Source organism: Colobus angolensis, unplaced genomic scaffold, assembly GCF_000951035.1.
Source record: "Colobus angolensis palliatus isolate OR3802 unplaced genomic scaffold, Cang.pa_1.0 Scaffold70, whole genome shotgun sequence".
Lineage (NCBI taxonomy): Eukaryota > Metazoa > Chordata > Mammalia > Primates > Cercopithecidae > Colobus > Colobus angolensis.
Genome location: NW_012120710.1, coordinates 4,703,911 through 4,728,756, shown reverse-complemented (window position 1 = coordinate 4,728,756; position 24,846 = coordinate 4,703,911). Strand labels below are relative to the sequence as shown.

Genomic DNA, 24,846 nt, shown 5'->3' with positions numbered 1-24,846 from the left:
GGGAAAGTTTGACTTCCTCTCTTGCTATTTGAATGCTCTTTATTTCTTCAAAAGCATTTTTAGGAGTGCCACTGGCAGGTTACTGTACAAAGTGGCCTTATGTTTACTTTTTTTCTTTTTATTTAATTTCAGTGCTTCATTCTCCATAGGTCTCTTCACTCAGCCTTATATTCTGATGGGGTTCACTTTACATATTCACAATATCTTCCTGGCCAAAGGGGAGATTAGAATTTTCTACTCCTGATTTAATTTCATGGCACAGCATGGACTTTAGGTGACCATGATTTGGCTTAAATCTACAGTTTGGACAGAAGGAAATTTACAAAGCACTCTGGCCTTTCCTATTAAACTTGAATGATTTAGTTCAGTTGGGTATTTCAATTACTTTCCCAAATTCAATAATATGCTGAATGAAATAACTAATCCCTTTGTAAAGAAGTGGGCCTAATTTTAAGTTATTTCAACAGTGTCCTGTATCTTAAATCTTTCATATACACAATTATAAAAATATAACATTTAGGAAAAAATTAAAACTAGGAAAATGATTATTTATACTTTAATTCAAGAGTTTCCACAAAATTCATGATGTTAAGTTTGTTTCCTTTAGGTAAATGTTTGAGTTCTGGTGTTATGAACATTTAAGTTGAGGCATATTCTTTCCAATTCTGTACATCAGTGCTCCATTTATAACACAAAAGTTATTTAGGTCAGGCGTGGTGGCTCATGCCTGTAATCCCAGCACTTTGAGAGGCCAAGGTCAGCGGATCACCTGAGGTCAGGAATTCGAGACCACTCTGGTCAACATAGCAAAACCCTGTCTCTACTGAAAAAACATACAAAAATTATCCAGCCATGGTGGTGCATGCCTGTTATCCCAGCTACTCGGGAAGCTGAGACAGGAGAATCACCTGAACCGAGGAGGTGGGGATTGCAGTAAGCCAAGATCACACCACTGTACTCCAGCCTGGGCGACAGAGTGAGACTCTGTCTCAAAAAAACAAAAAAAAAGTTATTTAATTTTTTAAAATAGGTTCATGTTTTATATGATTTTTTATAACTGTATGAAATGAAGTATATGGTGAGGCTACAAGACTTTTCAATCTTAACACACTGATCAATAAAGCCATAATTCAGAATTTTTCAAATCTTCTGACACTGTTTAAAAGGGGCAGTACTTGGATGACAATATGTGACTTTATTCATCTTTAATGAATAAATTAATTTATTTATTCAATTAATTAATTAATCAATTAATTAAATAGTTATTGAGTGTCTAGCATGTACCAGACACCATTTTAAAAGCTGGAGATATAGCAATGAAGAATTAACAACCTCAGCAGAGTAGTGTTTTTTTTTATTTTCAGAGATTCTATGAGTTTTTGATATAAAGGCTTAATTGAGTTCGAGTTAGGCAGAGAAAGAATGCTATGAGAAACGCAAATCAAGACCACAATGAGATACCACCTCACACCAGTTAGAATGGCAATCATTAAAAAGTCAGGAAGCAACGGTGCTGGAGAGGATGTGGAGAAATAGGAACAGTTTTACGCTGTTGGTGGGACTGTAAACTAGTTCAACCATTGTGGAAAACAGTGTGGTGATTCCTCAAGGATCTAGAACTAGAAATACCATTTGACCCAGCCATCCCATTACTGGGCATATACCCAAAGGATTATAAATCATGCTGCTATAAAGACACATGCACACATATGTTTATTGCAGCACTATTCACAACAGCAAAGACTTGGAATCAACCCAAATGTCCACCAGTGACAGACTGGATTAAGAAAATGTGGCACATATACATTATGGAATACTATGCAGCCATAAAAAAGGATGAGTTCATGTCCTTTGTAGGGACATGGATGCAGTTGGAAACCATCATTCTCAGCAAACTATCGCAAGAACAGAAAACCAAACACCGCATGTTCTCCCAATAGGTGGGAATTGAACAATGAGATCACTTGGACACAGGAAGGGAAACATCACACACAGGGGCATATTTTGGGGAGGGGGGTAGGGGGAGGGATAGCATTAGGAGATATACCTGATGTAAACGACGAGTTAAGGGGTGCAGCACACCAACATGGCACATGTATACATATGTAACAAACCTGCACGTTGTGCACATGTACCCTAGAACTTAAAGTATAATAAAATAAAAATAAAAGTAGAAAATAAATGGAATTAACATGGATTAAAAAATAAATAAATGTTTGAAAATGTTCATGCTTGCACAAAAATATACCGGAAAGGAGCATCTCAGGACTTTTTCTCTTTCTTATATTTACAGACCATGTTAATAAAATATTCATGTGTTCATTGATTTAACCAAAAAAAAAAAAAAGAATGCTATCCACCATTAACTATATAATCTATATCATATACAGTCATTTCAAGGAATAAATTGTGTTTGATTGTTGAAAACAACAGATTGGTAACCTGACCTCTTAGTAATCTGAAATGTAAAGTCACAAGTGGAAGAAGTGTAAAACTTTGTTTCAGGAGTGATTCTAAAGCAAGTTTATCAGCCAAAGAAATAACAAACAGTAATATAGAGCACCTATTGAATGCCAGGTGCTATGAATATCTGTTTTTCACATGAGAAAGTCCAAATTTAAAGGTAGCCAACAACTTGTCCAAGGCCACAACTAGGAAGTGGCAGAACCAGGGTTTGAGCACAGGTCCGACTGATTCCAGAGTATGGAGTTTTCATCATGCTCTCAAATAAGAATTGAGTTATTAAATGTTGTCTAACAATTGATTCTTCATAATATCAATAATAGTTAATGAATATTAAAATAGGTATTGGGTGGCTGGCATATGACTTTTGTTAGTTTCTATATTTTCCAAAGTTTCTATAATAGAAAACATTACTTTAACATTGGAAAAGGACTTCCGTATACATAATGATGATTTATACTTTAATTTAAAAGTTTCCACAAAATTCATAATGTTAAGCTTGTCTCCTTCTTTTGTTATATTTCTAATTTTAAAGAAATTCTTCAAATGCTATTGTTTTGCAAAATATATCTATAATGTTTTGAATTTTTACAGCGTGTTTTCACACGTATTATTTTACTTGTTTTGCGTAACTTTGTGAGTTAAATATTTTTCTGTTCAGCAACGAGGAAATAGCTGCTAAATATTTAAATAGCTTTTTTTTCTAATTTCTAGTTCAGTATAATTTTTAAATCTACTTTGATTTTAAATTAAACAAAATTAGAGAATTAAAATTCCACTTAATTGAAGAAATCATAGAGTTCAGAAAGCATTTTGACATACTGTGCCCTCTGGTGGACATGCCATTGCCATTATGATTTACTCACTTTGCTGGGTATAGCTGTTTTCAAAAATAAAAGAAAGTTTTAAAAATAGAATTACTTTGTAGATAAATTGGAAAGTCAAATCATAACCCTGGGATTTATTTTTAACCTATTAAGTTTCTTACACACTTAATTTCTACATCTTCAGTTAAAACATTTACCGTCTATAAATAATACAAAACTAATTGGGGGATTATTCATTTCTTCCTTAGACAGAAGATGGCAAACTAATTGTTGAAGGAATGCTGGACATTTTCTGGGGAGTAAAACGACCTATACAGCTAAAAATACAAGATGAGAAGCCATTCTCTTCTTTTACTAGTATGAAGTCATCGGATGTCTTCTCCAGCAAAGGGTAAGCTATCTTTCATGTTTTTAATTACTCAGATAATCGTCATATCTAGTTTTATTGTGTGCATTCTTAAGGAGGGAAACTTAGGCTTGTGTGAAACTGATTATACACAATCTCATTTAATTTCCCAGCAACGGCCAGGCACAGTGGCTCACCCCTGTAATCCCAGCACTTTGGGAGGCCGAGGCAGGTGGATTACCTGAGGTCAGGAGTTCGAGACCAGCCTGGCCAACATGGTGAAACCCAATCTCCACTAAAAATACAAAAATTAGCTGGGCATGGTGGCAGCCACCTGTAATCTCAGCTACTTGGGAGGCTGAGGCAGGAGAATCGCTTTAATCCGGGAGGCGAACGTTGCAGTGGGCCAAGATCGCGCCATTGCACCTCAGCCTGGGTGATAGAGTGAGACTTTGTCTCAAAAAAAAAAAAAAAAAAAATTCCCAGCAACTCAATGAAGCTGGTGTTCAGAAACCAGGGCTCTTCAAGATTAGCTAATTTGTGCAAGATCCCCAGTTACGATGTGGCAGAACTGGACTAGGCCTTACTTCTGTCTGTGCTCCACAGCCTGTGGTCTCAACTCCTCTGCTCTGTTACTTCTTTACTGGAGACTGCATTCCTTCATTGGAAAAGACAAAATGTAAAGGCAGAATTTGATTTACCCTGGCCTGGTCTCCAAAATAAGAAGATAAAACCTAAATGTCTTATTTCCTTGGAACAAAGGGCTCATCGTGCTTTCTACCAGGGAAACTTAATGATGCTCCATCTGATTGTCCCAATCCTGTTCAACAGAGCATCCTGAAATGCATTTGAAGTTAAATAAATGCACAAAACAGTCCGCTGTGTGGGTTTATGCAAGTGTCCCTTGGATATCCAGGTTGGGCTGATTTTTTCCTTACCCCTTTACAAGTTTTAAAAACATTAATAAATATTATCAGCAAGAAACATACCTATATAAAGGTTCCTTTCATCCTTTTTTTCCATCCCTTCTTGCTTTTTAGTCCTTACCTCTCCAGCTCAACCCACTGTGTATATATATTGAGATACCAAGTCTTCTCTTCATAACATTCATCCTCCCATTCATTGTTAGATGAGCAGGCATTCTATCAGAGGAGGCAATGGAGAAGGAGCTGCCAGGACAATTTGTCCAATGTGATATTTGGCCACAACTAAGAAAAATTAGTTGTTACCTTGACAGAAGTCTGCTTTTCCTTTGGAAAAAAATATTTAAGCCAGACTATGATTTTCACAGTGCCAATATTTCTCAAAAATTATGCTACCACCAGCTGAATGTTTTGTAATTCCCTACACATTTCATGCAATTTCTAATTTTCCTGAGTCTGCCTAGAAGTTCACCTGCTGCTCCACATTCATTCGCCCGACTCTCTTCCACCAATCCTTTAAGACACAGATGAGGTAACATGCTCTCCAGAAAGCCATTTCTGACCCCTCAGTCTATACCAGGTTCACTGAAAACTTTTCCATACCACTTAACACACATGCAGTCAATAGTATTTTTGTATACTTATCTCCTTGTCTATAATGCAAGCTTCTCGGTGGTAGGGAATGTGCTTTATTCATCTTTGCTTTATTTGCTTTATTCATCCCAGTGCCCAACTGTGTCCCTGACACAAAGAGGAGATTCAAAACATAGTATAGAGCAAAATCCCCAGAAGCCTGTGGTTAAATTACCTCTGTTTTGTTGTGACTACTTGGTCCCTCTATCTATCTCTTGTCTCCCATCCAAGCTAAGGATTGCCAATGAGCTTAGGGCTCAGTGCCTACGGAAGAACAGAAGGGAGGCAGTAGCCTCAGGCAGCCTGAGAGAGCCCCACAGTTCTCACTCCAGGTACCTGATGACTGATGAGGCTGATGACTCTAAATGACAAGGAGCATCATTTAAAAGGAAAAATTACTCATGGGTTCTGCTTTCAGAAAACTGTACAAGATAGGAATTTACAAAATTAACTACTACCATACTTCATATGACCTAAGACTTCGTTGCAAAGTTCTCTGAGGAGTCACATCTATTTGGTGCATTTTAATTTTTTAATTTATGAAAATGTAATAAATATCAAACATTAAAGGAAAATGTCAGAGAGATGAAGTAAGGTAATTGTAGTATCACCTTAAACCATCATTATTTTATATGGCTTTACCAAGATATGTTTTAAGTTTTATTTTATGTTTAACAAATAATTCTATAAATTTATGGGATACAACATGTTTTTATGCATATGTACATTGTAGAATGAACAAACCAGGCTAATTAACATATCTGTCATCTCAAATATTTATCTTTTTTAGAATAGAGAACATAAAAAATTCTGTCCTTTAACTCTTTTGAAATACATAATATATTATTATTATTATTATTAACCAAGATATGCTTTAACTTCTCAAATTTAAAACATTTGTTCCTAGTAATTCTGAATTTTTGGATGAGTTTCAAGAGCCCAGGTCTACAAGGTAATATGCCTCTCCATAGACAGCCACAGGTTCTAAAATAATATCCTCATGATACACCTGCTATAGGATCCATTTACATTTTGCATTGTTTATTATAGTAAATTGCTGTGAAGCAAACAGGAATTGGCTCTTTTGTTTAAAATTGAGAAAAATTACCTAGAAACCTTCACCGGCTTGTCCTTTTCCAGTAACAAGACTAACTGTAGAACATTTGGCAGAAAAATATCCCATTCCTTTTACATACATACAGAGCCACACGCACACAAGAGCCAGATTAGATTTGGTTGTCATTAATTAGCCAAGAGTACTTTCTGGGAGCCAGCTGAACACTCAAGCAGGAAGGCACAGCACAATTTGAAATGGGTTTTCTCTGGTTTCTGGTTCATTGATGGGGTGCGTAGCCACCTAAGGTATCATTTTTGTTTTTTCAATCCAATTCTAGACACCCTCCCTCTGGTTGTCTCTTTTAAGGTAACATGCATTTAAATGCTCAGCCTTTAATTGTGAAAAGAAATTGACTATTTTCTTACTCTTAAACTTCTCCTGTTTTCTTTTTCCCATATTGGGCATCTCTGGGCAAAACTTACACCTCTGCTCTTGCAGGATGACAGATTTTATATCTGCAGTGAGTAAACATGCGGTAAATGACATGGAACTTCAGCTGCAGGAAGGGCTCTAATCTTGTGTCTTTCAGTTCACTGTTTGACAGAATCATTGGTCTTGTCACGTTAGTTTGTTTTAATTGTGTTTAAAACGAGTCACACAGAGGAAGCATCAGCTTAATTGGAGTGAAGAAGCTTTTCAAAAATCAGTTTATTTGAGCTCTGACCACTTGTTATTCTTTATGGAAACAATTCTATGGACAGTACTTTGATCTCTCATATGTGGCACAAGCATTTTGGAAATCTTTCATAAGACTCCAAAAGAAAAGAACACCCTTGTTAAGGTTGTATTTGCTTACACTATTTTTCACTTCTGTTTTTAATATCTTTCCAAACTCAGCTTTTGCATATATTGGATGAGTCATGACAGAATAACATAAAGAGCACAAACTGGACAGGTGTACATTTGAATAACGTCAGTGGTGTTTTTTTTCTTACAATATGGGTAGGGAAGTGACCACATTCTATTTGTCTATCAAATTTCTACCTCCTTTTTTATTTTTAAACTCCTTAGAAAACCTCCCCACAGTTTAAATTTGCAAATGATATACACCCTGAACTTTAGTCAGAGCAACAGAAGTCCCATGTTTGGGCAAGTTAAACTATTTGATATTACATAAAGTGCCAACCAGTTTTCTCTTGAAAACTCTGGATAACTGCCCTGAAGCGTAGTCATGTGCACAGTTGGATGGGGTGATGCTTCAAATTACACAATCCAGAGCTGAAAACTGGTGTTTTCTGCTGTAGATGATAGGAAAAAATGAGGGGCCAAACATGGAATATATTGGACCACTTTTGGCTTCCTATATTTGTGCGACAACACTAAGCTGTCACGTCTGCCAGGGTCACCAAGAATTTGACTAGCATCCTAAGGATTCTTATCTTTAGCCCTATGAAACAGCATCAGGTTACTTTGCATTTTTAGTTTCTGGTTTTCATTGGTATTGACTTTTCCATTCCTAACCCTCCTTCTATGATAATTATGTCTGCCACTTTCTGATTATTCAGCTGCTGTACATTGGGGGAAATGGATTATTTTACCTGCCATAAGACTAATTAGATTCTGAGTCAGGACCTGGTAGTTTTCCTTCGGGTTAAAGTTACTACCTATAGTTGGACTTTATGACTTTTGTTTTGATTGGCTGTATTCTGGACCGTACAGCTTGCTGGAAAATTAACAAATATATTAGGATTACCTTCTCTACCTCATAAGGCTATTGTAAGACTCAAATGATATAGTAGCCATAAAACAGGCTCCAAAAGAATCCAAAAGTAAAGAGGATAAGGGGTGATTTTTTTCATATTCACTACCATTAGTTTTAATAAATATTTTTTGTTGCCACCAATGAAATTTGGGTGGAGTCAATGCTGCAAATTCCCTATAAGTGGAATATATTTTAGTCATAAGGAAAACAGACATTATTGAAGAGATTCTTAGGTAATAGCATCCATTTGCCTAGAGAGATCCAGGAACACCTTGGGTTTCTAATGGTTCCCGGCCCATCAGGAATGAAATGGATACAGATGCTGATGCTGATGATAATGATGATGATGATAATGATGATAACAATGGAGATGAGGATAATTATAATTATTGTTAATCTATATTGAATGCTTACTATTTTCAGGGCACTGTTTCAATAGTTTTATACAAATTCACTCTTTTAATCCTCAGAACAACCCTATCCTACCTCATACTATCATCATTTTCATTTTACAGATGAGGACACAGGCACAGAGAGGATAAGAAACTTAAGACCAGATAAATAAAATAAAATTGAGTTTTGACCTGCTGTAAAAATAAATATTTGTCAGGTTTTATTTATTCTGAGCATTAGAATGCACTTAAAATTGTTAGTTTCTTTATGAAATCATAATTTTCTGGCAAAAACTCATATATTTTCCTTCTTTGTAAACTGCATTCTTCATGGTAGTCAAGTGCCTTAGAAGATAGGCACCACATTTTATTATTTTAGAGCCACTCTACCTAACAATGTTTTGAATGCAAAAGGTACAATACATATTGACAGGATATATAAAGACCACTTTTATACCTAAACTCTCCTAAGAGTATTGTGAAATATCTTTATAACAATTGATCATCTTGGTTTTTACTAATTCAATTTGGACATATGTTTTACAGAATCTATATATCTTGTGTTTCAGTATGTAACTGAATTATTATGTCAAGAAGATAGCTCTGTAAAAGTACAGGAAGTATTTAAAACATATGTTGACCACTTTGGTATGAATATAATTTTAATAGTATCATAAAATTGTTATAACTTTGGATGATATATCCACCTACAGAGTCCCACAGTATTACTATATTAATATTGTAAATCTGGAAACCATCATAGGCTTCAATATGGATGGAACTGATGTTACAGACAAGATTTATTACTTTTTAGAATGACACGCTGGGGGGAATTTGATGATCTCTATCGTATTAGTGAGCTGGACAGGACCCAGATTCCAATGTCTGAAACCAGGAATTCCCAGCAAGGTCAGTATCAAAATCTTATTGATTGGGAGACTTAATTTTTAATTAATGTAAAGTATGACCCCATATGTTTCCCTGAAATCTAACCTTTTTCATACTACTACACAAAAAACTCGTTTTATATGTATATATATTTTTAATATCTTAGGAACATAGTAACTTAAGTCACTATAGTATTTGTATGACATTTAAGAGCCTTACTTTTGTATATAAAATACAATTTTTAAAAAAATTATATTACATCACTCAGATTTATTAGAATAGAAAGAGCTAATAGTTTTAATAAAGTGTGTATTCATAAAATTGTTCAATATCTTCCCCAAAGATTGGAGTCATTTATTATTCTCAATAGCTTTATATGTTAGGCCAAGCCCATCAGACCTAATTCTGTATCTTTTTAGAAGCTGAATGTTTTAGTTAGTTAATAGGTATTTCAATAACATTACTTCTCAGAAACACACAGATATGCTGGAGTCAATTTTATATTTGATGGAGTTATTTCAAAGATCTTTTTAAAAGAGAAATATACTTAAGGATCAAATGGATCCGTACTGAACTTGGCAAACCAATGGGAAATGCCAGCTCCAGGGAAGTGTGAAATTAGTAGTTGTAATCATAATGGTGATGATGTAAGAGTAGTAACAATGCTATTGATAGCTGTAATCTGTTGAGACTCTGCTAAGTATCAGGCATAATATTTTGTATTTTATATGAATTTTTTCACGTAATTCTCACATACACATAAGATTCAAAGAGTAGCGGATGCTGATGACTGAAGCTAGAATGAGGGGTGGTGGACAGGGTTCATGTGCCTGAAATGTGGCTGTGATTTACAAAGTCGATTCAGTGTGAACAAGAGTATCTTACTAGCATTAACTTCACAAGCCTACCAGCAACTTGAAATGTTTGTTTTCTTTTTCTTTTTTCAAATCATTCTCAGTTTCACCTCCTCTGTTACTACACAAGAACCCAGATCCTATGACAAACATGATGTTCTTTCCAGGGTTCCCTTATCTTTATCCCAGGGGATCTTTACATCTTGTTAAATATGGGCCCTTCCAATTATCCTTTTAAAAATATATATTAAACCCAAGGAAATCCCAGTATCTTGGCATCAAAGACATCATAAAAATCTATTTGTATTTTAAACAGCAGTGCTGGAGAAGGAAGAAATATCTCATGCCTATTTGATGATGTTCTAATTACAATAGAAAATTATTTAAAATCCTAAAGTAAAATAAAACACAAATGCCACCTAATGGCCTTATTCTTACATATGAATATGCATAGTAGAGGAAATTGAAAAAGGCTCTATCAACTGGATACAAGCAGAAAGAGGGGCAGAAGGCAGGTTTGAATCTTCTGCATCTTAGGCTAGTAACACATTGTAGCTCCATTCAATTCCATTTAAACACCTTCTGCCTACTCAATAGATACTAGAGCTGTTCAAACTACACTATAATTTTATACTCTAAAATCTGCTATAAAAATTGTAATAATTCAATAACCAAATTTTGACTGATAAATCATGAATCATTGTTAAATATACTTGACTCGATGAGAAGGAATAATAGGATAGTGGGCAACTAAGTGAAAAAGTCATTCATGCCATACTTCTGGAATGTTCTAAAAAGAATATAATGTGAATTACCTTTGTGATATATTACAAATAGTAGGACTAGTCCAAACCATACCATTCCTTTTGCTTTTATAAAAGATGGGAACAAAATCTTTCAGTGCTCCACATACCATATAAATGACTTCTCAAAGAGCTTTCTGTAGTTTTATAGGAAAACTAAGGCCCAGTGTTTATTTTTTAGGGAAAGCTCCAATGAACTCAGGCCAACATATAATAAGGATCCAGACCTGATTCTATCATTTATGAGTACTATGTCCATAGGAAAGCCACTTCAACTCACTGTACTTTTTCTTACCTATAAGAGATCAAACCTGACAAAGTATCGGGTTTATTCCAGCTCTAACATTCTGAAATGCCATAAAATTCACTCCCCAATAAATTAAGAACAAAGGAACGCCCAAACACCAAACATGATCATTGTGATCATTTCTTATGAAACATAAGAATAAGACATAAGAATTTTCTATGAAATACTGGCAGAATTTGCTGAGTCAGTCTCAGGCAACATTTAATAAGTAAATATGAGGCTAAGCAGTGGACTATAATGCTTTTGCACAGCCAGAAAATAGCAATATTCCTAAAATTATGAAAGCATACACAAATCCACTCAGGATGCTAGGAGATAGGCAGCTAAATGATATGAGCTTATAATCTATTCTCCCCAGACTATTTATCTTATCACAGCAACACCCTGAAGTCACATGCAGAGGATGAACCAGACTCCCCAATGCTCTATAGAACCATGAGTGAAGCAGCCCTGGTGAGAAAAAGGATGAAGCCTCTGATGATGGACAGAAAAGAAAGACAGAAAAATAGAGCCTCTATTAATGGACACTTCTATAACCATGAAGTAAGTGGGTTACAATTCCATTAATGTAATATAAAATAAGGTTCCCTGTTTCACTAACAATACCACTCAATTCAATTCACAATTCAAAGTCATAATAATAATAGTAGCATATCTAACGTTTTGGGGGCACTCTCTATGTGCTAGGTATTAAAGTAAATGTGTTTTAAATAGATTTTTACTGAATAATCCTATTAATCACTAAAACAATCCTATGAAATAGGTACCATTATTTTCTCTACTTGACATATAAGCTAATTAGGGTCATGGAGATTAAGCAATTTGTCTTAGATTATGCTACTTTTAAGTAATAACTCTCAACCTGAACCTAGCTTTGACTCCAGAACACAAGCTTTTAACCACCATGATGGATGAACTCTATCTAAGTGGCAGATACTCTGCCAAGCATTAAAAACATGCAGATGAGGCAACTGATGTCTCAGCCAGCATGAAGCTCAGGGACTGAACAGGGAAACCAACATACCAACAACAATATAGGAATAATGTAAGTGCCACAAAGAGGTTGGATCAAAGGACATTTGAACATGAGCATTTAAATAAAAGCAAAAAGCCACAGGCCAATGTATTCCAATAAATCGAACTTCTCATGTTGCCATGTTCCAGGTCTTTTACCTATACACATACCCTTTTTATGTAAGTGTAGTTGTAGTTTAGATACAATTCACATTCTGCTTTTTTATTTAATATGTGTTAAATTTATATGTGCCTTTCCATAGTGCTTGTAAGACATTACATTCTGCTGAAGGTAGGAAATATATCATCATTTTTTCCAGAACTCAAATATTTTTCATGTGATGTGCCTTAGCAATCATTCATCACTCCATCTCATAAATACTTAGCATTCACACTGTGCCAGGTATCTTCTGAGGCCTTTAAGAAGAAATAGGAACTCATTGCTTTGTAGGCTTTTTCCTGTAAGGATTTCTACTTTATTTCTTCTTCTTCTACTCTTGAGAGGTATCAATCAGTGTGTCTTTGGAGCCTTCTGGGGAGAAACCTCTCTTCTCAATTCTTTATTCATATCAGAATTTTAGGGTTCCAGAATCATCCTCATAGGTATAAAGTAGCATCGATAGTCCCCCACAGAGAGGCAGCTACCAATTGTCTTGGTTCCCTCTTCTCAGAAATTGTGTTATATGTCATTATCTTGTGGGGTAATTTGTGTTGAAGAAGGAAAGCCACATTGCTCCAAGCAAGTGACTTTCAGATTGGATCACTTGTGCTGAAAATGAAATTGACACTAGGTTGGCAGCACAGAATGGTGGTAAAATGATTGGACCCTGGAGTTTGACAGCCTGGTTTTACATTCTTGCTGAGCAAGTTTAAAAGCTTCTCAAACTCTTGGTCTTAGTTCCTTCATTCTTCTTACTTTACAAAGTTGTTGATTGGATGGAATGAAATGAGGTAAGTTAAACATAAGAATAGTACCTAGCACACAAGAAGAACTCAGTTTACATCAGCTTATGTTGTTGCTGTTGATTGAATGAACTCAAGCTGGGACTATAGATATTTTACCCAAATGTCATTCACTGTAATTTAATAACTAGCGGAAAGCAATACAAACAAAAAAGAAAAAGCAAAGCATTCTATCAATAATTACATGGTGACGGACATATAGGAATTGTAGTGGATATATTTCTTAAGTTGTTGTGTGTCGTAAGATAAGTTTTTATACTATGAAGCCCCTTGTTAACGCCAATAGTGTTAAGCTATAAATAATGCACATATTAAAGGCTTAGATTGTCTTATCTGGAGATTAGTTATGGTGAATATAACTTCACCAGTAGTATATTTCTATCCATGCAATACTAAATGATAACAGGTTTCATTATATGTTTTGGCCAACACAACTGATATAAAGACTGTGGATTTAAAATATTGCTCTGAAAAACAAATTCACTATATGTTGACATTTTAGAATGACTCTTAGAGATTATTTAGTCTTACTCTCATTTTATAAATGAAGTCATTTATCAAATATATGTTAAGTGAGTCAATAAAGATGTTAAGTGAGTTGACAAAGTTGAAGTTCGTGGGCAGTTAGTGGGCACTAAAATCTAGGTCTCCTGAATGGTAATCTATGTTATTGTCATACTGCATGAAGCTTCTTCACATAAACAGCATCAAACCACATGTACAACATATTCTCAATTTAGTGTGGGATGAACATGTGGTTTTTCAGGGCTCCATAGAAATCGTAAATGTCACAGAATAACTTATCAATGCTCTAAAATGTCTACAAATAATGAATTTTCTCATACTTATAAAAATGTATCCTAGACATTCTCTATACATCTTCTCAGAAAACTTATTTACATATCTATATTTTTACTCACACAAATGCCGTGTGTGTGTTACATGTGTGGATGTTATATACCTGTGTGTTTGTATACTTTGATGCTAATTTGCTGATCTCTCAAATCTCTCAATATAAGACTTACTTTTTAACATTCCACTGAGCCACCCCAAAACCCACCCATCTCCACGTCTGCTGAACCCACCACCTTGGAATACTTAGAGATTATGCATATAAATAAAATATATGGAAATAAATCCTTCCTTAATATCTCTTTCCATTTTTAAATACATATCTGGTGACATTCTTTCTTACTTATTTTGAAATCTTAAACTGCACTAAAGAGGGGTGTAATTGTCCAGTGAAAATGTTATAAGCATCCTCAAATGGTGTTTTACCTAATTTACTCTAGAAACAATATAAAGCTGCTTAAAAGAACACATAATATTCAAAAATAACAAAGAAATGCAAACAAACAAAAAGAAAACAAAAATTTTAAATGGATAACCTTGGATTATTTTTTACCCTATAAGAAGACTATGTTCAAGATATTGACTACCCTTAATATAATATAATTTTAAAGACTCATATGACAATTCTTTTTCTAGACATCAATTTTCATTCCAGCCTTTGGATCAGAAACTAAGGTCAGAGTAAACAGTAACATGAGAACTGAAGAAGTAATAAAGCAACTTCTCCAAAAATTTAAGGTAACCATTATCACTTAACTGAGCTATAAACATATTATATGTAATTCAACTGTAAACACATAAATCCACTCTTCTGAAAAAGATCTATGAACGTGTAAATCTAAATTGTATGTTGAATACTGAAAGATTCTTTCCTGTGTATAACACCTTTTAGTAACTATCCCTTGAGAAATTATGTAATTCCCATAAGAGCAGAGAAGATTTTATGTCTAAAAGTGAAAAATGGAAGAGAGAAAACAGACATGATTTGGGTCTGGTCGGGTTAGAAAACATCATATAACAACAAAGAATTTATATTTGTTCATTTTTTCCATTGACAGATTGAAAATCGTCCCCAGGATTTTGCTCTTCACGTTATTTTTGCAACAGGAGGTAAGAAAGCTTGATCACACTTTATACCTTACTCTAGAGTGTTACAGTTTGCTGCCCAGAGGGAAGGCAGAAGAGCAGTTTACCTCCTTCTGTGGAGAAAGGGGAGGAATGGGCAGGAGGAAAGGAAGGCGTAGTCTTTAGAACACTATCTATAGTCCACAATTTTAAAGAAAGATAACAAGAATAAGGTATCCCTGAAGGGTTTATTATGTGAAACAGTTTGCTTGTTGGCCAGACATTAAATTATCTGAATGGAGATCAGAACCCTCGGGAATTGTTATGCACTTTTGTCTTTGCTCATCTCTTTAACTTTCTTTTTGGCTTTCCTTTCTGAGTGTCACTCTTAGAGGAGTCATGATTGCATACCTGTTCTCTCTGACATTGATATTGCCTCTTTTTTAGCACAGGGTCTGACACATTGGGGAGTGCTATCTCTTCCTCAGTAGAGATGCATATTCAGAACTTTGTGATAGGGGGTAAAAAGTTAGAAGTAGAACTTTGGAAAGGCACTATAAGTGGGATGCTAGGAGCATGGTAGAGAGATTAGAGAAAACTTAAAGTGATACTGAAATTAAAGTTTTTAAAACTTCACAAATGAAAAATTTTATGTCAATTTGTAGAAAACAACTCATGCTATAATTTAAGTGTCAGAATGTTTGAGCCATAAATTTATTAGAATAAAATAATACATTTTGATGCCAGAACAACCTTAAGAAAATGGAAGCTGTATCTCCAAACATATATGAAATTAAAGTTCTTATAAATAGAAAGCTTAAAGATAAGATCTATTTCTTGGAAAATTCTAAGGGCACGTATATATTCATATTCTCTTTGTTTAGGAAAGAAAGAAAACCAAAAGATATAAAATAAATGGTAGCAATATTGGACTGTGTAACAATTTAAAAGATAAAAATAGTAGATTACAAAGAACATCATCAATGTACTCTGAAGATTAATAACTATAATGCCAATAATTTCCTACAAAATGGTAACAAAAAGACAAACAATCCAACAAAAATAGAAAAAAAGCATGAAAATACAATTCAAAGAAAAAGCTATAATAACCAGTTAAATAGTTTCAGAAAAGTCTTAAACTCAGTGAAATGCAAGTAGCTAAGGAAATGCAAGCTCAAGCCACACTGTAATATTATCTTGCACTTCTCAGATTGGCAAAGTGCTTTAAAATGATTCTACCTGTGGCTGACATGCATCGGGGTAAAAAGATATTTTTATGCAACACTTGTGAAAATATGACTTTCTCTTTTTTGGAAATTATTCTTGCAAGAGTTATTAAAATTTACAGTATATATGTCCTTTAACTTGACCATTCCACTTGTGAGAATCTATCCCGCAAAAATGTAAGCCCTAGTGCCTACAGATTTATGTGCAGGGCTGTTTATGAGGACAAAAAGCTAAAGACAAAGTTACTCATACTAGGGAAATGATTAAATAAGTGATTATTACGCTGCCATTGAATGGAATGAGTTAGATTTATGCCAATAGAATGGAGGGAACTCCATAATATATTTTAAGTGAAAAATGCAAGATGTCTAAAAGTATATATAAAAGATCCCATTTTTTAACAAACAGTTACAAGCTCCCATTTAAATATGTGGTATATGTGGTTATATGACCAGGGAGAAAGGTATGGAGTGATAAATACAAAACCATTGAGATAGATTACCTGGTGGGGGATTGGGGAGATGCAGATGAGAGGATGACAAGGGGAGTGGTGGGCACGGTGGCTCACGCCTTTAATCCCAGCACTTTGGCAGGTTGAGGTAGGCGGATCATTTGAGGTCAGGAGTTTGAGACCAGCCTGACTAACATGGTAAAACCCCGTCTCTACTAAAAATACAAAAATAATTAGCCAGGTCCGATGGTGCACACCTGTAATCCCAGCTACTCAGGAGGCTGGGACAGGAGAATCGCTTGAACTCAGGAGGCAGAGGTTGCAGTGAGTTGAGATTGCGCCATTGCACTCCAGCCTGGGCGACCGAGGGAGACTCTGTCTAAAATAGAAAGAAAAAAAATGATTTTTTAAAAGGCATATACAATAAAAATAGCAAGCACGATATGATTACCTTTATGTATTATGCGTTTGTGTATGTGCATAGAGTTGTGTGAAGGGGACACTCAAAGGGTAATGCAGAGTGTCTTAGGGCTCAGAAATTCCAGTTGTATTTTACCTCCTGCTTTATAATTTTCTCGTTTGTTCCAATTACAATAGCATGCATGTATGGGGAAGGGAAGTTTTTTTAAGGTTTAAAAAAAAGCAGTTTTATTAAGAAGTCTTAAATGATTGTGTGATAACTTGAGCAGCTAGGTTGTACAAGATTTGAAAATTCCCTCTTTGATGTTCTCCAAGACTTGGATTCCATTCACATGCACCTCGTTCTTTCCTCACACCTCTAACTTTAGCCTGCAGTTGAGCAGAAATATGGCTTAGTTTTCTTCCAGCCATTCTTGGGCTCCACACAAGGTGCTGGACCTATGAACGAACAAGTGTGTTGCTTCTATAAGAAAAAAAAAAAAAGTCTATTTTCATTATAAAAGATGTAGTTCTTTATAATTTCACCTATTAAAATCCCATTTTCTTTTATATTATGTGTCAAAATTTTGCATATATCCATAACTGAGGATAATAATAACTAGGACCCTTTAGGGACCAGAAGCAGAGAAAAGAAGAGAGCATGTGGCTCCTGTTTGGACAGTAATCTGGAAAACAGAGATAGTGGGTTTTAACTTTATAGCTACAAAGCCCATTACAGTGTATCTCACGTTGGAGTTCATTTCAGATTACCTATAAAGTTCATTTAAAATACAGATTCCTAAGCCCTTCCAGATCAGGGGACAACTCTAGGAATATGTATTTCTAATAATCATCCCAGGTGATCATAAAGCAGAATCATGAAGCAAGAGGATACTAAACCAACTTAACATTGAACCTGAAGGTCAAAAGAGGGTTCTGGTGGGTGGGTGAGAGGAGCTAAATTGTCAAGGCTCCCAACTGCTTCAGAAATGGCAGAGGAATTAGAACAGTAAACACTGGCACTGTGTAAACAGGAATGGGTAATGTCACTGTAATTGTGAGGAGGCTGAGCTTTCGAGTTGTAGACTCTCTCTTGACTTTTCCTGGGATAAGTCCAGCTCAGGGAATGAAAACAGTTCTCACTGTTCTGAAGAAAGTAAGCAAGGTGAGGGAGAGAATGAGGAAATAAGAAGAATATAAGGACACTATGTTTTGTTCATGCTTCATTCTGATAAAAATGAAATCCCATATGTGAAACTACTTTGCCAGAAAGCTATAAGTACTTTTGTAGCGGGAGTATGTATATTATAACTTTTGGAAATTTGAAGTTCTGGAAACACGCCAGATTGGAAGGTATTTTCCTTCTCTATCTCATTTTCGTGGCTGAATGGATTAAGCCCACAGATGAATAAATAATAAGAATATTATTGATCTCAAAAACCTCATGAATATATTTTTAAAGATGAGCCAAGAATTGGGTGTGGAGTGAGACAAAGGAAGAATTGAAAATAATTACACAGTTTCGGACTTGAACAACTGGAAAGATGAAATTACATCAAATGAACTTGGAAAGAACCAATAAATATTTGTTGTGTGGATGAAGGAATGACGGAATGAAACCTAAATAAGTATTGAGGCATGTTGCTTTATAAAAGGCTTATCAGACTGGAGATTTGTTTGAACGTTCTAACCAAAGGAAGGTTGAGTTCTTTGAGATATTAAGTCAAACCTTGAGATATAGTAAGAGAAAGAAGTTTATTTAAGTTTTAATTTCAATTTGCTTTTTTGAATAATTGCCTCCTGTTGCAGGTGTTATTTTATTCACAGTGAGTTAAATAAGAAAAATAAACTGGAAAATTATCTTCCTTCTTTTCCTCCAGCATGAACTTCTGATTGTGGTTGATTCTTGTTTTCACTGCAGAACAGAGACGACTAAAGAAGACAGACATTCCACTACTGCAGAGGCTTCTACAGGGACCTTCTGAAAAGAATGCTCGCATTTTCCTCATGGATAAAGATGCAGAAGAAATTAGCAGTGATGTATGAATACTATCACTCTGAATCTGTTTTTTGCTTCCCTCCTGACTCAGCACCTTTTGCATAATTGTTCTGCTTTTTGTTTTCTTCTTCTTCTTTCCTAGGTGGCTCAGTACATTAACTTTCACTTTTCTTTCTTGGAATCCATTCTTCAAAGATTAAATGAAGAAGAGAAAAGAGAGATTCAAAGAATAGTAACAAAGTAAGTCAAGAACATGCATGTTGGATACTTGGTTCTTTAATAAGTCCAATGCACAAAATATGTCAACTTTTAATCAACTGTCTTCTTCTCATTTTCAGATTCAATAAAGAAAAGGCTATTATACTGAAATGTCTTCAAAATAAGCTAGTAATAAAAACAGAGACAACAGTTTAGCAGTACAGGCTGCTGTTGCTAAAACACTTCAAAAAACTCAGAGATATTACTATTTGATGAATGCATAAGTTCTGTACTTGCATTTATACGAATATATATGAGACTTGAATCTGTAGAAAATTGAATGTCAAAAAAACTCATTTCTTTTTGAAGTGATGAGGTTAACTAGGGTTCACAGTTGGACAAAATGAGCTTGAGTTTAGTTTCAGTAACTGAAATAAGCTTGAATACTGCATATTCCAAATAGCTTTCATAGTAAAACATGCAATGAACTAAAATTTAAATGATGTCTTCAGATAACCAGTTTAAACTTCATTTAGCTTGGACTCTCAAGAGAATTGAAACATAATCAATGAATTCAGAAATGACTCAGATAAAAGAAGTTGCCAGTTCTTGCAATGAAGAAGAAATACAGTGTCTTACACCATCAAGGATCTACTTAATAGTGACAATGTTTCATAGCTTCTTGAAAACTCTGGCATTTTCACAAAATCTAGGACTATCTTAAATGACCTGTTGACTTCTGGCTATCTGTAACATTAGAGCTGTCTGGCCTTTGGAAAGGAAAAGATTATAGACTATTTTAAGCAATCCTAATTTAAATTTTCTGAACCTCCCCCTAGTCCTTTTTTTCTCTCTCTGTTCTACTGATGAAAGAACTTTCATCAGTTCAAGACTTTTCTTAAGCTCTTTTTTAAGTGAGTTGAACTTTTTCTTTATTTATTTTTCAAAAAATATGTATGTCACATAGACATATTATATCAGCTAAAGGAAGACTTGGCCCACAAATACCCATTTGTTGCTGAATAAATACAATGGATAAAGCAAGGCTGTTGTAGCTGAAGTTAGGTAGGGAATCCCAAACTCTGCCCTCTTAGCATCTTATTCTACATGACAACTCTCAGGGTACTTACAGATCTGCTTAACCCACTTGAAAAAAAACACTAAAAATGAAGAAATGCTATAAGTATAGTCTATGATTTTATTTATAAATTCTATATTAAAATTGAGTTATACACAACATTCATTCTGTAAACTAATTATATTTGCATTCCTCATAAGCATTGTAGTAAATTGTTTGATCATATTACAAGTTCTAAGGAATGAGATTATATGCAATAGACCCAATTGGAAGATTAACTAACAATATTAAAATACAAAACATGTTTAAGACAAAGGCATTCCTTCTCAGTATTATCACACCTAAACTGGATGAAGGTGAAAGTGTGCTATGACCTTTTCAAGCCTAAGAAGTCTCTCTTACTGAATAAACCAGAGGCTTGCATCATAATTCTTTCACCTGTCAATTAATAAGAAAATAGTCTCATCTGACTTAAATGAGGCAAATGTAATAGTTAAAATTCAACATACTTATAAAAACGTAAAGTAGTGTCATGTACCTGCCATGAACATGATAAAAGATTAATCTTTAATAGACTGAAATGTATAAGAGAAGAACCAAGTCTTACACAGAAAAAAAAGGTAGATATGAAAAGGAAAATCACAGAAGAGAAAATGCAAATGGCTACCAAGTATGTGAAAAAAGTCATATCTTCTGTGATCAACTGTGTTAGTCTGTATCAATCACAATACAGAAACAAGGCAATAATTTAAACAGGGAAAGTTTAATATAAAGAATAATTAAGCTATGCTAGAAGAATATTAATAAAGATGAAAAGAGAAGGTATCCTCAGGCTGAGCGAAGGAATCCTAACAAGGAAAAGCAGGAATGAGGGTTTCAGAATTCACTGGAGAAGGTGTGGTTGCAGCCCACTGGAGAGAAGTTTGCTGGCTTGCCCAGGCCAGAGCAGGACCACAGATACCGGACAAGCAGGTACAACCAACCCTCTGGGTGTAGACCAGCTGAGGCAGGTGGTGAGATACACAGAGGGATTTGGGGCTTTGCCAAAGCGTAAGCACAAAGAAGGAGTCGGGGGTTCTGTTCGAGGCCCTGTTGGGACTAGGAGCCGGAGGGGCCTACTTTGCAGGAACCTAGCATAAATTTGTGTGTGACGAGACTGCACAAGACAAAGCTCAGGCAAGTGGCTCAGTAGCTGCCTAGCCCATCAGGGTCCTCTATATGAGTGTGCACCCAGCTGAAGAGAAGATATGGAGAACAGCAATTGGAGCTTCGGTACAGGCTTGCACCGTGGCTCCAGGTTATACCACCACTGCCCAAAGCAAAAGCTGGAGAAGCAAGTGGAGAAATGCTGGAGGAAGCTACACCCTACAGGCAACCAGCACTGGAGAAACCACTCCAGGCAAGTAGTGAAGGAAAAAAGCCTGCTCTGCAGGAGCCTGGCCTGCCAGCCGGGAGCAATCAGGAAAGACCCCTTCCTCTTGCAGTGTGTCTCCAGCGCCCTCTACTGACAAAGCATGCCATCGTGCAAACTGCAAAGGAAACATTTAAAGGGCCTGTATCTATTTTCACGGAGCAGGCAACCAACAGTGAATGTGGAGCTGAGAGATAGTAAAATAATAACTGACATGCCACCGAAGTACAAAGTAAAATAAATAAATAAATAAATACACATTTTGGCCTATTAGCAAAGATAAAGAAATGATAACATTAAATACTCAATAAATCACCATGAGATGGGGACTCAAACTTCTGGTAAAAATACAAATGGATATAATTTTTCCTGAAGGCAATTTAGTAGTCCGTTTATCCTACAATCTACTTGTAAGATCCTATCATATGAAAATAACCAGAGATACAAAGACATTCTGCAAAGATATGTTTTATATTGTTATGTATTGTGACAAAAGGAAATAAGCCTAAATGTTCAGAAAATTATTTTAAAAGATGAAAGAGGGAAATAGGCCATGGACGGTGGCTCACGCCTGTAATTTCAGCACTTTGGGAGGCCAAGGCAGGAGGATCACTTGAGGTCGGGATTTTGAGACCAGCCTGGCCAACATGGTGAAACCCTGCCTCTACTAAAAATACAAAAACTTAGCCGGGTGCGATGGCAGGTGCCTATAACCCCAGCTACTTGGAAGGCTGAGGCAAGAGAATCGCTTCTACCCGGGAGGCAGAGGTTGCAGCGAGCCGAGATGGCACCACTGCTCTCCAGCCTGGGCGACAGAGCAAGACTCCGTCTCAAAAAAAAAAAAGAGAAATAAACATTTATTTGTATAATGTTATGTAGCCATTAAAATTATGTTTCCAAATAATTTTAATTACAGGGGTAAATTCTTATATATCTAAATAAGAATATACACATACACATATTCCAAAATATTTATTATATACTTAAGGCATATATATTATATATGTATGTGTATATATATATTTGTGTGTGTGAACACTAATATTTGCATATATACACACAAGAAACAAAAACATGTTAAAAGTGGCTATATCTGCATTGTAGAATTATGAGTGATTCATGTTTTTCTAATTTCCCTATATGTATTAAGTGTTCTATACTTAATATTTGTTACTTTTTAAATCAGGAAATAGTAAAGTTATTATTTAAAACTTATGAACAAAATAGTAACAAGCACATGCAAGCACAAAGTTCTACCAAATGCAAAACAATTCAAATCAATTATTCAAATGAGACATTAACATCACTTCTGTGGTAGTTTTATATCCACAAAGTCTGATTCTCCGCCTTTGAAGAGATGGAGCCTAATCCTCCTCACCTTGCAAATGGGCTGGACTTAGTGACTTACTTCTTTTTATTTTATTTTTAATTGACAAATAATAATTTATGTATTTATGGGGTACAATATTATATTATGATATATGTACACATTGTGGAATTATTAAATCAAGTGAATTAACATATCCATAACCTCATATATTTACATTTCTTTGTGGTGAGAACATTTAAAAATGTACTCTTTTAACAATTAGGGACTTCTAACAAATACAGGAAAATGAAAGAGACTGTGAGACTTTGAAGTAAGTCATAAAAGTCACTGTGGCTTCCTCCTTGCTCTGTCTTGGATCACTTGCTCTGGGGGAAGTCAACTGCCATGTCCTAAACAGCCCTGGAAAGACCTACATGATGAAGAACTGAGACCTTCTGTCAAACACCAGCAGGGAATTGAGGCCTTCTGTCAACAGCCATTTTAGAAGTGGATCTTCCAGCTTCAGTCAAGTCTTCAGACAACTGCAGCCCTGTCTAATAGCTTGACCGTAACTTCATGAGAGACCTTCAGTCAGAAAACCCAAGGAAACCATTCTGGATTCCTCATCCTCAGAAATTGTATGAGATAAGAAGTGTTTGTTGTATTATGCTGCTAACTTTGGGGTAATTTGTTACATAGCAATATATAACTCATACAATTTCTGGGAAAAAATAGTTTATTTTAGAATCATTTTTGCATAATGTAAGAATATAAACTTGTCACAGAATCATTTATCCTTGTTTTAGGTGGTCCAAATATTTCATTGTCAGTTACATATTAACTCAAATTAAATTTTAGATAATATATATTATAATTAATGGTAAAGAATGTGTCACATTTATCTTTATATGCTTTTCTGTACCTAATATTGTGTCTTATGCATAGGATGTACTCAATAAAAATTGATTGAATATATAAGTGAATGAAAGAATAAATGAATTAGTGAAAGAATTATCTGAAATATTTTTATAAAATTCCCCATATATATGTATTACTTATTACAAGTCTGGTCCCATAGCTGAAATATTAAACATTATATATATGGTTTTCCCTGATATAGTGGTGTATTTTATTATCCTTTGGCTCTACTATGAAATATTCAGTTAGGCGTCATTACTGTTTAATTTGGTTTAGGGCTATTTAGATTGGTTTTTGAAACTGAAGGGGAAAGAAGCCCCTTGCCATGCAATTGATGAAGCGATAAAGATAGCAAGTATAACTATTGGGTGGAGGTATATATATGGGAAAGAACGAGAAATAAGAAGTAGTTACAGAGGGCAAAACCTTTCAATGACATTCTAATTCTAAATTAATAACATCTAATACCTATTAAATTGAGCCATTTGAAATTGCCAATATTTGACTATAAAGGCAATGATTTCATATGGTTCAAACTAGTAACAACTTATTTGCTGGGCACTATGTTTAATACTCATTACATTTCCACAAGGAAATTACTCTTTCAACCTCATGTTACAGATAAAGAAAGTAAGCCATGGAGCAATTAGGAGATTTGCCAAGGTTTTTAGTAGAAGAAATAGGTAGGATTTAAACCTGTGGCTCCA

At 35.0% G+C, this 24,846-nt stretch overlaps 1 protein-coding gene across 4 annotated transcripts in view; it reads left to right on the top strand.

Annotated features, from left to right (window-relative positions):
- RASSF6 (Ras association (RalGDS/AF-6) domain family member 6) overlaps positions 1-24,324 on the top strand; it is a 48,744-nt gene extending 24,420 nt beyond the window's left edge. For 3 of the 4 annotated variants that reach the window (XM_011927148.1, XM_011927150.1, XM_011927149.1), the window contains 8 exons: positions 3,539-3,681; positions 9,218-9,312; positions 11,614-11,798; positions 14,721-14,822; positions 15,143-15,194; positions 19,148-19,266; positions 19,368-19,465; positions 19,564-24,324. In XM_011927148.1, coding sequence (XP_011782538.1) covers positions 3,539-3,681; positions 9,218-9,312; positions 11,614-11,798; positions 14,721-14,822; positions 15,143-15,194; positions 19,148-19,266; positions 19,368-19,465; positions 19,564-19,639 — 870 coding nt within the window. In that variant the 3' untranslated portion in view covers positions 19,640-24,324. The remainder of the gene's footprint in view (positions 1-3,538; positions 3,682-9,217; positions 9,313-11,613; positions 11,799-14,720; positions 14,823-15,142; positions 15,195-19,147; positions 19,267-19,367; positions 19,466-19,563) is intronic. The other variant, XM_011927151.1, reaches the window with a different exon arrangement.
- The last annotated feature ends 522 nt before the right edge of the window (positions 24,325-24,846 follow it).